Below are 12,535 nucleotides of genomic sequence, written 5' to 3' on the forward strand. Positions count from 1 at the left end.
ATCCGAGGCCTCCACTTCACGGAGACGCAGCGGCTCACACTGGGTGAAGTGGGGCTGGAGGAAGCCTCCGACTCAGGAAGTGGACGCAGGGCACATCATGTTGAGATGTGTGCCTGTCCTCCTGACTACGCAGGTGACTCATGTCAGGTAGGACAGTTCTCAGTTGCCAACATGACCCTGGGCAGTGTGTGTGTGTGTGTGTGTGTGTGTGTGTGTGTGTGTGCCCTCTACTCTCGCTGGTGGTCCAGCACCATGAGGTTGTTCAGCACTCTGGATTGTCCTAGCTTGTGTCTTGCTGCACAACCTCCAGCAGTAAGATGTGACACAGACACCAGCAATCCCCCAGCACCAGTTGGCCTCCCAGTATCTGAGCCACTGCTTTCCTAGCAGCTGTCCTGTGCTGCTTCTGCCTGCCTCCAATCCAAGGCCTCCCTTGACAGTCCCCTCCCCGTACCTACTCCCTCTCCACCATCCTGAGACCCAGAAGTGCAGAACACACTGGATTCTGCCAACCGAACTCACTTTTACTTGCTGCCGGTCCTCATTGTTTCAGCTCTGGGCGATCTGATTGGTTCTTAGGAATTAAAATGTGTGGTAAAATGAAAATGCGGCAGACCTCCAGCCCTCAAGGTAAAAGAGGGGGAGGGGGAAAACATATTGTTAGTGTACTTGCTGGGAAATAGTAAGCATGCTCATGCTGTGGATTCTGCATGGCCAACGTATGTGGAACTGGCAAACCCTTGAGTGTGTGTGTGTGTGTGTGTGTGTGTGTGTGTGTGATCTGCACAAAACTGTTTCTGCCATTGGAACCTGTAGGTATCTCCCTTTACCATGGGTTTTCTGGGAATGTGTGGCTCCTGAACTTGGCTTCCAGGTGGCTTCAATCGTCCCCCTGCTCCTCCACATCTGTTCTAGCCTGATCAAAATTCACAGCCCAAGGAAAAAGAAGAGAGACGGGATGACCCCCCTCACACCCAGGGCGTGTACTTGGCCGTGACTCAGCCTGTGATTTACAGCCGCTCTAGCTGACTAGTGCCGTCTGCGGGGCAAGATGGGTGGAAGGTGCTGCCTGCCCCACCTCCTAGGAATTACAGAGCGGCGCGCTTACCTGCGCGACTGTTAGCAGCACTCTGGCACGGGCTGACTCATGTGTGAAGTTTAAAGGTGGGGCCCCTCGCCGCAGACAGCCTTCCTTCCCTGAGTCAGGCAGGCTTGAGCGCTAAGCAGGAAGGGCAGGTATAAGAGGAAGAGGCAGAGGTTTCTGTGCAGCTGGCTGGATGGCGGCGAGAGGCGCCAGGATGCCCCCTGCAGTGAGGCGGTCAGCCTGGAGCTTCGTGAGGCTCTGGATCTTTGGGGCAACCTTGGCGCAGTGTCTGGGATACAATTCACAGCAACAAAGGGCACAGCTTCTTCAGCCTCCTGGTCAAAGTCAACTACAAGTAAGCTTTGCGGAGTTTAGACCCAGCCAGGTAACAACCTTTTTAAGTTTTTACTTCGAGATGGGGACCGAGTCCCTAGCTTTGTGACATTTTAAGTTCTAGAGATGAATAAATACATAGGTGGGCTGGGGGAGGGGCCGACGGCTTCCCTGGGGCAGCGTTGACTGGCAGTGTTTATTACAGGACCTGACAGATTGCTCTCCAGAACTGTTAACCACAAGCCCCATAAACAACAGCCCACCTGGAATAGCATCAATGCTGGTGGGAATGTTCACTTGCTAGGAAACTTTGCCCCCCTCTTAGACACTAACCTTAGGATTGAAGAGCTTAGTGCCGGCGGGTCCCCAAATTCTGGTAGGAAGAACATTTACCCACAAAATAAAATGAGAAAAACGATAAAAGCTTGTTTCAGGAAAAGTTTGCCCAACACCTAAAAGACAGGCTTTAGTTTGCCAGGCATGAGCCATGTAAAAATTCTGCTGTCTTTAAACCTTTGGGGTTAGGTTACATGGATACTTTTGGATACATTGAACAAAACAGATCCTACTGAAGTTTGAACAGCCCTGGAAATCAGAAAGGAACTTGATTTTCTACCATTAGTACTCAAAAAGCTTACTTGGGAAAGTGAACTTGAAAAAAGTATCACTTTAAGCAAACTTCACTGATTACAAAATCCCTTTACTGAAATCTGATACAGGGATAGATGCATTCACAATCTAAATTCACGATCTGAATTGTTTGTGAAATAGGAGTTTATTGCTTTATAGAAGTGAGAAAATGTATTTAGGTAACTGGCCAATACTTTGCAAGTCATGTGATACAGAACTCTTGAAAGTATTTTTTCTACTTCTATTCAGAAGCAAATTAAGATGAATGACTTCATTGTATTCAGGATAGACTGTTCTTTCCCAAAACATGTTGAATGAAGACTTTTACTCAGGCACCTTGTCATAAACTCACCGGATTTTGCTGCAGTCGTTTGTTCTCTGCCAGGTGTGATTGTTTTTGCAAGCCGGGAATGTTATCTTTGTTTGATGATCTTTATTAAGGTCGTTCCCCCATATTGGTGGAGATCATTATTTGTGGGTGCGATCACACCACCCGTGGCTGGATCCCATTCAGATGCATCTAATAGTCATGCTTTCAGTGAAAGAACATTCCTTTCATATTTTGGTTCTTCCAGGGCAAGCCTATTCATATAACACGTAGGTAATCTAATTTTTTTCAGGATGTGTTCTTTTGCCTACACAAGGCTCCTAATAGATTAAAGGAATGTTGAATTGGAAATTAAGATCTTGTTCATGACCAGTTTATGTTGGTAATGGTGGGAGATGCTCTTGGTAGGGGGTGGAGGGTCCTCTAGGGGAGCAGCTAAAGCACACCTCCCCTCTTTTCCTCTTCACCTGGCTGGGGAGAGACCTTTGTGATTGGGAAGGAGTGAGAATGGATTGTTCAAGATTTCCTTTCACTACCATTTCAGAGTCTTACAGACATATGTATTTAAAAAGGATTGGAAAAGACTAGCTTGTGTCTTAAAATATTAATTTTTCCTGATGCTTTAATGATAGGCCATCAGGCAACTCAGTGAAAGATGTAAGAACAATGTCTGATTCTAACTTATGCACCAATGAACCCTGCCAAAACAGAGGCCATGTCTAGAATTCTCATTCAGGACAGAGATTTGAATAATTTCTGGTGGCTGGGATAAGAACCACTGCATTTTCCTTTTTGTTAGAGATACATTTTGAAAGGGTACCAGCTCATTTAAAAAAGTACTTCTTTTCATACAAAAGAGTTTAATAATTTATATTACTAGACTGGAAGCAAACAAAATATTTGAAATAGAAACAGTCAAGGAGCTATGAACCAGAACAAAAGGCAAAGCCCCCACACTCCCTCAGGCTGGGTCTCTGGGTTCAATTCTGGAAAAACATTCTGGAACATTCAAGCACCTCCCCTCTCCCAGGGCTTCCCATTACCGACAAAATGGTGAGTGCCAGGGAAGTGATTCCAGCAATGGCACCATTATTGCATAGACCCAGATAAAATCCCTCTCACTCCTCCTCTTCATCCTAGACAACTCTTCCCATCAGCCCAAGCCCACAATGGGGAGGGAACAGCTGCCTAAAGAGAGCTTGAGGGGATTATCTCAGTGTCTGCCCGCCCCAAGTCCTGGGCCCCTCATCATCGGGGTTCCACCCCATCCACCAACTTCCATAACAACTGACATGGAGAGAAAGAGCCTCATTCCCTCCCCTCGTCTGTACCTCACACTGTCTGATTTCCTTACCGTAGCATGGAGACAAAACACAACCCAGCCAAAAAGCAAGTGGACCTGGTCAGTTTGAGATTAGCAATCTACACACATACTGAAAGACAGAAGAGACATGAATTGCTTCACAGTCAGAATTGTCACCTGCTTTGGATGTCACTATTTCCTTGCTTTGTACTGAATTAAGCACTTTGTTTGGAACACAGGACTGTAGCTCAGGATACTATCGGGATGACAGAGGAGGCTTGTACCCTGCACGGTGTGTGCCCTGCAATTGTAACGGACATTCAACTCGATGCCAGGATGGCACGGGAATATGTATTGTGAGTACATTGATGCTCTGATGTTATGAGCAAGCCATGTGTTTCCGTTGTCCCTACATCCCCACTCAGTGCCGTAAGATATCAGTGTTATATCCCGCATCCAGTTCTGAATGGTCGTGCATGTGTAGGAGGCTCAGTGCTGTTGGACTGAAGTCTGTATTTTACATTTCATTTCGTTCACAGGCACCACTGGAAAAGATTACCAGACTGAACAATTACACCTTTGCTTCTAACCCCTGTCTTATTAGATGATTTTAAGAGGTGGATGCTTGGGACAGAACACTTGCCAGGATAGACTAAAGCAGAGCCGTTACTCCGGGCTGCAATTCCATTGTGGTGGGAGGAGGTCATGCAGGGGTCTCCCCGACGTCAGAAGAACAAAGCTCAGGAAAGCAGCCAAGAGAGAAGCAGGTTCAGAGAAAGGTGTCTAGCTCCCATTCTCTGGGTCAAACGCAACCTTCCACCATTGCCATGACAGAGAGGTCAATGGGGCGGGCGGGGAGAGGCAGGATGGAGGCAGGCGGAGAGGGCAGGGGCGGGCGGGGAGAGGCAGGATGGAGGCAGGCGGAGAGGGCAGGGGTGGGCAGGGGTGGGCAGGGGAGGGAGAGGCAGTGCTCTACCTCCTCCCCTTCCTCACATGACAACCCAGCTGCGGTGCCCTGTGTTGACTCTTGGGTTTTTTTTTTTTCTCTTGAAGCTTCAGGCAGTCCTTAATATCTAGAACTTAACTGCTAAAAAATTATCTTATTTTTAAACTCATTTATAAAATTCTCTCCCATAAAAGCCATTTCTGAAGAACTTTTTGTCTTTCATCTGTGGAATTAGAATTTTTAAAAATCCGATTTCCTTTGCCTCTCTCTCTTAGAGTCCCATCCTTGGTGATGAGGGCAAGGGTTGCAAGCATCAGAACCCCCAGGAGCAGAGGCCCCCGGGCAGGAGGTGTTCCTATGAAAATATTTCATTCCAGTATGGATTTCCTGTGCATTGTGTCAGGCCACAAGAGCGTCTTTCAGTTATTGGAGCTCTGAGATTCTATTGAGGCAGTGCCATATGTGCCTGAGAATGCCTCCTGGACAAGAAGGGACAGGCCAGGCTAGGAAACTGCTGCCAAGAGCCACTGCATGGGGCATTTGCTTGGATTGTAACTTTGTAAGCTCCAAAGGAATGAAGGATGTGGAGAAAAATTTTTTTGTTCAACTGATAAATATCGCTATGTCCCTGTTTATGTTAAGAAAATATGTTACATGTAACACTGGTAGATGCTTTAATGAAAAATGTTTATCTTACTACTGACCCATGGCTAGAAGTCCAGTCCACTTATAACAGCTACCAAAGAACAAGGGCAGATTTCCTGAAAGTCTGTTTACATAGTGAGCATCATAGCTCAGATTTGAGGCACACAAGGTTTTCTTTCTTAGTCCCCCCTTTTTTTGTGGCTATGTCTCCCATGCAGACGCTAGAAAAAACATTTATTCAGGAAATCCTTAGAGTGCTCTTGTGCTAAAGTGCCAGGGCTAAAATCATCACAAACATAGCCTCTCCAGAAGTGTGCTGTCTAGTGAGGGTTATGCAGTGTGCACACCCACAGGTGTGTACAGGTGTGCAGAGCCTGCGCTACACTCAATGCGAAGGACCAAGTGGTGATGCTGCTTAGCAGCATGTCCATTGCATGAAAGCCAAGGAGGCAGCCTGGCTCTTAAACAGGAAGGAGCAAACTGAGTGATGTTTCAGATGAATTCCCCTGCAAAGTCATCTCTACTTATCAAGATGTAAAATCAATTTGTAAAACTGAAGACTTCACAAAGGCGCAAGCATCCATGTCATTTCAAGAATCAACTTTGAAAGGTCTTTGCCAGCAGGCAACACAGTTTGTCCAGATACAAACGACAGGTGGCAGACTCTCTTTTATCCCAGGTCCCTGCCTTACCACCTTTTTGAGGGTCTGTTTTCTCTCTTCCCCCCAATTCCTCTGCCTTCCATTGTCTCTGACTCCTACCACCAAAACCTTGTCTTCCTCTCTGTCCTCCTGTCCCTTCCCCTTTCCCTGCCTCTCCTCCTGTTCTCCAAGCAGGCAGCAGCACCTGCAGGGCGCCTTTACTGGGGCAACTCCTCCTTTTGCTCCCTTGGTACACTGGCTCGGCTTTGCCACAGCACCACAATTTCCACACTACATTAAAATGAAGTTTGAAATTTTCTCTGCTCCTGAATCAAGGTACCAATCTATCTTTCATTCCTGATATCTTGCACAGTTGGGCAAAAAATACATGCCCCATGGGTGTCTGGTGTCAAAAGGAGCTAGGGGAACACACGCTGTGGGAGTGTTTTTGGGCTCCTGTGGCATTCATTCATTCATTCACAGTAAAATATTAGGAAACATTATAAGCAGATGCCTCAAGTTCAGGACTTGATTTCAGGGTAGCTATTAGCCACACTTAACTGAGAGCAAAGGATTTTTCAGATGTTCCTTTGGGACTGGTAGAAACAACACAGCTCTGGCCTCCTCTCCTCTCCTGCCTGAAGAAGGTTGGTGCTCCAAGTGTTTTCAGTTGTACAGAATGTCCGCAATGTAACTTCTTTCCATTCTTGTTCCTTCCACATTTCCAACTTCAGAGCTCACAGACATAGGACCCAAATGCATTCATGCAAGCATGTTCTTTGAAATGGTCATTTGCCTCTAAAGAGAAAAGTGGAAATATTAATGATCAGTTGGAAAGAGCAGATGTCTTACAAGAGATTCAGGGCACCTGAGCCAAGGAGAGGTACAGGGAGGAGCAGTGTCTCCCAGGCCCTGGACACAACTCCTCTGAACACAGATAAACCACAGGGCAAGAACTGGGGGAACAACGTTCCTGCCAGGGCTGAGCCTTCTGGTGGTGGCCAAGAGGGAATGTGTGAGCCACATCCCATTTTAAAGACCTTCCTCATTTTCTAACGTACCAATCCCTTATGATTTTCTACATAGGAAGAAAATATGAAACTGTATTTTAGCATCTTAGTGTCCTCTATAATTCTGTTGCTGAATGGTTCCCAAAGGACACATTTGTTTAATCTAGACAAAAGGGTGATGTTCATGAATGAAGTGTAACCTTTCGTCTTGTCAATAAACCAGTCCCCTGGTGATGGATATTTCCCCACCTGGCTTCGGACACTGCTTTAAAATCCACTCCCATTAAAGTTTCCTGCTCAAGTACTACTTCCACACACAGGGGTAAAATGTCTCAACAAATTTTGAAAACTATAATCTTTTCAGGTCATTTAATCAAATCAGCACACAGTATCTCTAAGGGATCAAATGGTCACAGCAATGGTTCTATTTTATATGGCTTTGTGCGTTTAGCTCTTTATTCTTAAGCCCCCAACAGGTACTGTTGGAGTAAAAATTCCACTTGATAGATTATTTCAACACAAACCACTAGGTTTTGGCTCAATAGAATGCTCAGTTACAAAGTTGTGTCATTTCAGCACTTCTCCGGCTACCATTAGACCTTGATGGGAAGATCATTGGATTTACATAAAATAAATGCCTAAGCAAAATTAATTTCTTGCTTCTTTGGGACATAAATTGAGTGCTTTCTTCAAAAACAATGTGGCCTTTTATTGTTTTCACAAATTCCATTGGTTGAAAAACTTTAATTGCTCTTCAGCGTATCAATGTTAAGGCAATTAAAGGAAAATGAAGTTTCTTTTTACAGAAACAGTTCTAAAGGGAAGAGGGAGAGAATGTGCTTCCCAAGGACCAGGTATACCTTTAAAAATCTTCCCAACGTTTTTGAAAAATGAGCATGTTTCTAACTGTGTATTTAAGAAAATTACAATTGTCCCTGAGTCAGACATCGGCAAAATCAATGTATTAAAAAATACGATAGAGCTCAGAGAAGTGAAGGACCATGTGTGCAGTTCCACAACTGTGAAAGCTTGGAGTAGAATTTAAATCTGGTCAGTATTGCTGTCTCAGACCACATGAATAACTGACAAAGGGCATTCAGACCTATGTTTCTATCCCCAACACTTGTATTTTAGATGGCAACCATTTCTGCTTAGAGTTAGAGGGCTTGAGTTATAATCAAGTAGGTAGCATTGCAATGACCTCAGAAACAATCCCCGTCCTGGATTGCAAGTAATTGTCCTGTTCATCCATCCCAAGAACTGTCAGCATAACACGGCGGGGGACCACTGTGAGCGCTGCAAGGAGGGTTACTATGGGAACGCGGTCGTCGGAGCCTGTAACGTCTGCCCATGTCCCCACACCAACAGGTACTATCAATGCTGAAAATGACATATAGAAATAGGAAGTGGTTTGGTGGTAGCCTGGGACTGGGCGAGTGAATACAAACTCTGGTGGGGATGCAAGGGGACTGTTGATGGGTGTCGAGATTGCTTTTCGGAATGGTAAATGTGTTCTAAAGCTGACTGGCAAGGTTGTACAACTCTGTGACCAATCTAGGCTGCTGAGTTGCATACTTTACATGGATGCGTTATATGATATGTGACTTCTAGCTCAATGAAGCTGTTGTATTTTAAAAATTAACAAATACAACGATGACAACAAAACAGAAGTAGTCTCTGCAAGTTATAGTCCTCTGGCACTTTTCTTTTGCCTCTTTCTCTTTCTGTTCACTTGGTGGTTAGGCTGTTATTTTCTGAGTGCCCACCGCGCCAGGCTTTGGCCCTTCTTTCCTGCTGGGACGATAAGATGGCAGAGCCTCTCTCCGGCAGAGCCTCTGATCCCATGGGGCCTCGCCTGGAACTGGTTGGAGAGAGAGACTGGGGAGTTGTCCTGCTCAACAAAGATGCACACAGATGTGTCCGTAGGATTTCAGATAGTGAGGGTGTTTTCTGAAATAGGATGAAAAGCTTCTCTACGGAAGGCAGTTGAGGAAGCTACCAGGGACCTGGACAATGGGATGCAGCAAGCTAACGTTCTGTCTTCACCAGGGGGTGGGTCTCAAGCAAAACAGTGCGAAAAGTAAAGCCCCTGGGAGCATGCGTTCCCAGAGAAGGAAAGGGGCTGAAGCAAGGTGTAAGCAAAGAGCCCCAAAGAGAGCCACAGGCAGCGCAGGCTCAGATCCTGGGGCTTGCAGGTGCAGCACAGTATCTGGATTTTTGTTTTTGTTTTTGTGTTGTCCTCAGGGTGATGGAACTTTGGGGACACTGCCAGGCCCCAGAGTGACACAGTCTGAGCTTTCCTTTCAGGCTCATTCAGATTGAAAGCTACCTTTATTCTCTTGGTAACCCAGGCTCCCTCTGGACTTTGGGACCTCATTCTATTTTGGCTCATTGCCATGTGTTCACTGTGGGATTCAAGCCCAGGACAAGAAAGTCAACCCCCAAGTGAAGCAAGCGTCGGTCTGAGATTCCAGAAGCAGATCAAAGTCCCCTGTAGCACACAAGCTCAGAAACGAGTGTGTACAACACAGGCAGATGGTTGTCAGCGCAGCGTCACCCTGGCTGCATCTCCTGTGGCCAGAGGTCACTGCCCAGCACAGCCTTCGCAGCCACTCGTCTGCATGGCTCACCCTGCTTTGCTTTCTGTGGGTTTGATCCGTCAGAGCCTGCCCAGTCCTGCAGCTGTATTTGTGGAGGGATCTATCACTTGCTGCTTGCCCAGACTTGTTGGAACGGCGCTGGCGGGAGCAGAAAGCAGCAAAAGCTTTCCATTTTTGGTTGCAAGGCATGCTGTGACCATCAAGGTCGATTTCCAGGAAGGGGGACGACCGCGTAGTTGTTCAGGCATATCAATAAAGCACTAATCTCCTCGGGTTCTCCTTGTAGTGACAGCAAGCTGTGGACTGCTGAGTTCTAGCTGACTTCCCGATGTGGAAGTCTGCGTCCATCTCCTAGGACCTCCCAGGATGAATTATAATCCCTCAGCACAGTGACAGTGTCAGGGTCAATGACAGATACATCTCGAAGCAACAAGCTTCTTAGTGATTTTTTTTTAAATGCTTCTCCACTCTGCGTCAGTTTGGAGCAGGGGTGGGGATGTCCAGCCTACTGGCTGGCTCTGTAAGGCCCATGAGGTCATTTGATGTGACCCTGCCAAGGCAACCACAGGCGGGACTTGAAATTGCGCAAGTCTCATAGCAGGCTAATTTTTAAACTGGTCGTTTTGTAGAGCCCACAAATGATGCTGTATGTAACACAATGGCCCTTGGCAGAATAAAATAAAAGGCTCCCATCTCTTGTTTAGAGCTAAAATAAAAGGGCTCAAAATTCCATAATGTGGTTGGAAAAAATATGAACGTTGCCGATGATTGTACCCACCGAAATATCAAGGCAGGCCAGCCAGCGGCCCTGAGCTTCCTTCTGGGCACTGTAGGCCCAGGCAACACCCCACATGCACCCCATCCACCAGCTTTTCTTCCTAGAAGGGAATTTATGTGTCTGCTATAAAACAGTTTGAATATACACAGAGGCAAGTTTTTAAAAAGAATCAGAACTCGATTTTTTTTTTTTTGCCTTGACTTGCTTTACCTACTCCTTGCTATTCCCCAGAAAAGCACAGTGAAACGTTTGCTGACTTTAAGGAAGGAACGTTTCGCTTGCGCAGTGAAACGTTTTGCTGACTTAAAGGAAGGAATGCCTTTCTCTAAGCCCAAAAGGAAATGAATGCCTTGAGTCCTTATTCACCACGATTTACCCAGTGTCAGCTGAAATAATTCCTCATTATCTCTGCAAGTCTCGATGGGCAAGATTTTCATGGCGCAAAAAGAAGCCAGTCTGTAGCTTTCAATTTTCCCTTCATGTTTGCCAGTCAGCCTTTGTGTTGGAAACGAATGAGCAGAGGCTCATGGATGTTTGGTTTTGACTGGGATCTCTTTCTGTCTTCCTTTCAGTTTTGCCACCGGCTGTGTTGTGAATGGGGGAAACGTGAGGTGTTCCTGCAAACCTGGGTACACAGGAGTTCAATGTGAAAGGTGGGTGTGCCTTATACACACACACACACACACACACACACACATGCACACTGCCACTGGGCGTGGGCGGGGCATGGCTGGGGCTCCACTGGGTGGTAACGCAGAGCTAGAGGTGGGGCTGTTGGTAATCCTCAGGGCTGGAAAATGGTGTCTTGGGAAAAATACAACACTTCTCACTTAGCAAATCATTAACCTCCTGCTCTCTCTTGCTTTGTATATGTCTGAAAGCTGAGAGGGAGGCACACCACAAGAACACATCATACATAGCGCTGGGCACTGCCCAACACCCACCTGCCACCCCTCTCCTATTTTCACATCCCCTTCCCCTCCTACTTCCTCCTTGGTCCTCTGCATCTCTAACCCCACCTGCCTACATTCCCTTCCCCCACAGACATTCCTACACACTCCTGCCCTATGTAGATTCCTTCCTGCATACTCCACTCTCCATGTGTATACACTCTGATGTACCTGTACACAAATGTGCAGTTTAATAGACTGTTACACACATCCCTATGGTGTATTTTGAACATTTTCAGGATAATCTGTATCCTGTTCATTTATGAATTGTGATGCCTTGTATTATCAGGTAGACAGTTGACCATGCGTGACTGGGGAGAGACCCTAAAATCCTCATGGTGGATGCTGTGGTTGGGGCAGGAACCAGGCTGTGTGCTGGGTGCCCCCAAGACCAACCACTTCACAGTTGAAATTACAGTTAAAGAATTCTAATAAAGCAGGAGCTCAACCAGACCAGACACTTAGAACTACTGTACATGCTCAATGAACTCCAGCTTGACACTGGAAGAACCCTACATTTTTATAGGATCATTATATCATTATTATATAATTAACATTGTGGTTTTGCTCCAGCCTCACCCTCACCCGGGGCATTCCCAAAACATGCTGGGAAGCCACGTGCATAGTGATGTCAAGGTATGCAATTCCCAAATGTCAATCCAAACCTCAATGAACATTGAAGCCACATTACCAGTTAACATGCCCCACTTTAGGGATCAAGGCCCAAACCAGGAGGAAAGTGTGCTGTGTGTGTGTTCTCTACTGGCCCATTGCTCCTCTGAACGCCTTTCAATAACTTGCTTCACTAACCCTACTGTGGTCTCTCTCAGCCTGATTCATTACTTCATTGGCCAAAAGGAACCAAGGTATGGCACCCATGGCCCATGGCTGTCTGTTCATATAATAATTGCAAAATAATATTTGTGAAACCAAAGAATAAAGACAGTAGAATGGAAAACCAAAATGATTTTCAAGGGCTGGGGAGTTAAGCCTTAGTTTTTAAAAGCACGTTTTTAAAAACATTTATTTTTATTTGAATAGTAGAGTTTCAGAAGTAGAGAAAGAAGGAGATCTTCCATCTTCAGCTTCATTCCCTAACAGCCACAATGACCAGAGTTGGGCTAGTCTGAAGCCAGGAGCCTCTACTAGATCAAAGGTGTTGAAATTTCTTCTGCTGCTTTCCCAAGCATGTTAGCAGGGAACTGGATCAGAAGTCAAGCGCTGGGACTCAAACCAGCGTCTAAGTGGAATGTGGACACCACAAGTGGAGGCTTAACTGACAATGCC

The 12,535-nt window shown here is 46.1% G+C and overlaps 1 protein-coding gene across 2 annotated transcripts in view; it reads left to right on the top strand.

Annotated features, from left to right (window-relative positions):
- The first annotated feature begins 1,298 nt into the window (after positions 1–1,298).
- LAMA3 (laminin subunit alpha 3) overlaps positions 1,299–12,535 on the top strand; it is a 66,005-nt gene continuing 54,768 nt past the window's right edge. For both annotated transcript variants that reach the window (XM_040984681.1, XM_040984682.1), the window contains exons 1-4: positions 1,299–1,469; positions 3,918–4,034; positions 8,179–8,288; positions 10,871–10,951. In XM_040984681.1, the coding sequence (XP_040840615.1) occupies positions 1,299–1,469; positions 3,918–4,034; positions 8,179–8,288; positions 10,871–10,951 (479 nt within the window). The remainder of the gene's footprint in view (positions 1,470–3,917; positions 4,035–8,178; positions 8,289–10,870; positions 10,952–12,535) is intronic.

This window comes from Ochotona curzoniae, unplaced genomic scaffold (genome assembly GCF_017591425.1).
Source record: "Ochotona curzoniae isolate NIBS_2020 unplaced genomic scaffold, NIBS_Ocur_1.0 contig_43, whole genome shotgun sequence".
Lineage (NCBI taxonomy): Eukaryota > Metazoa > Chordata > Mammalia > Lagomorpha > Ochotonidae > Ochotona > Ochotona curzoniae.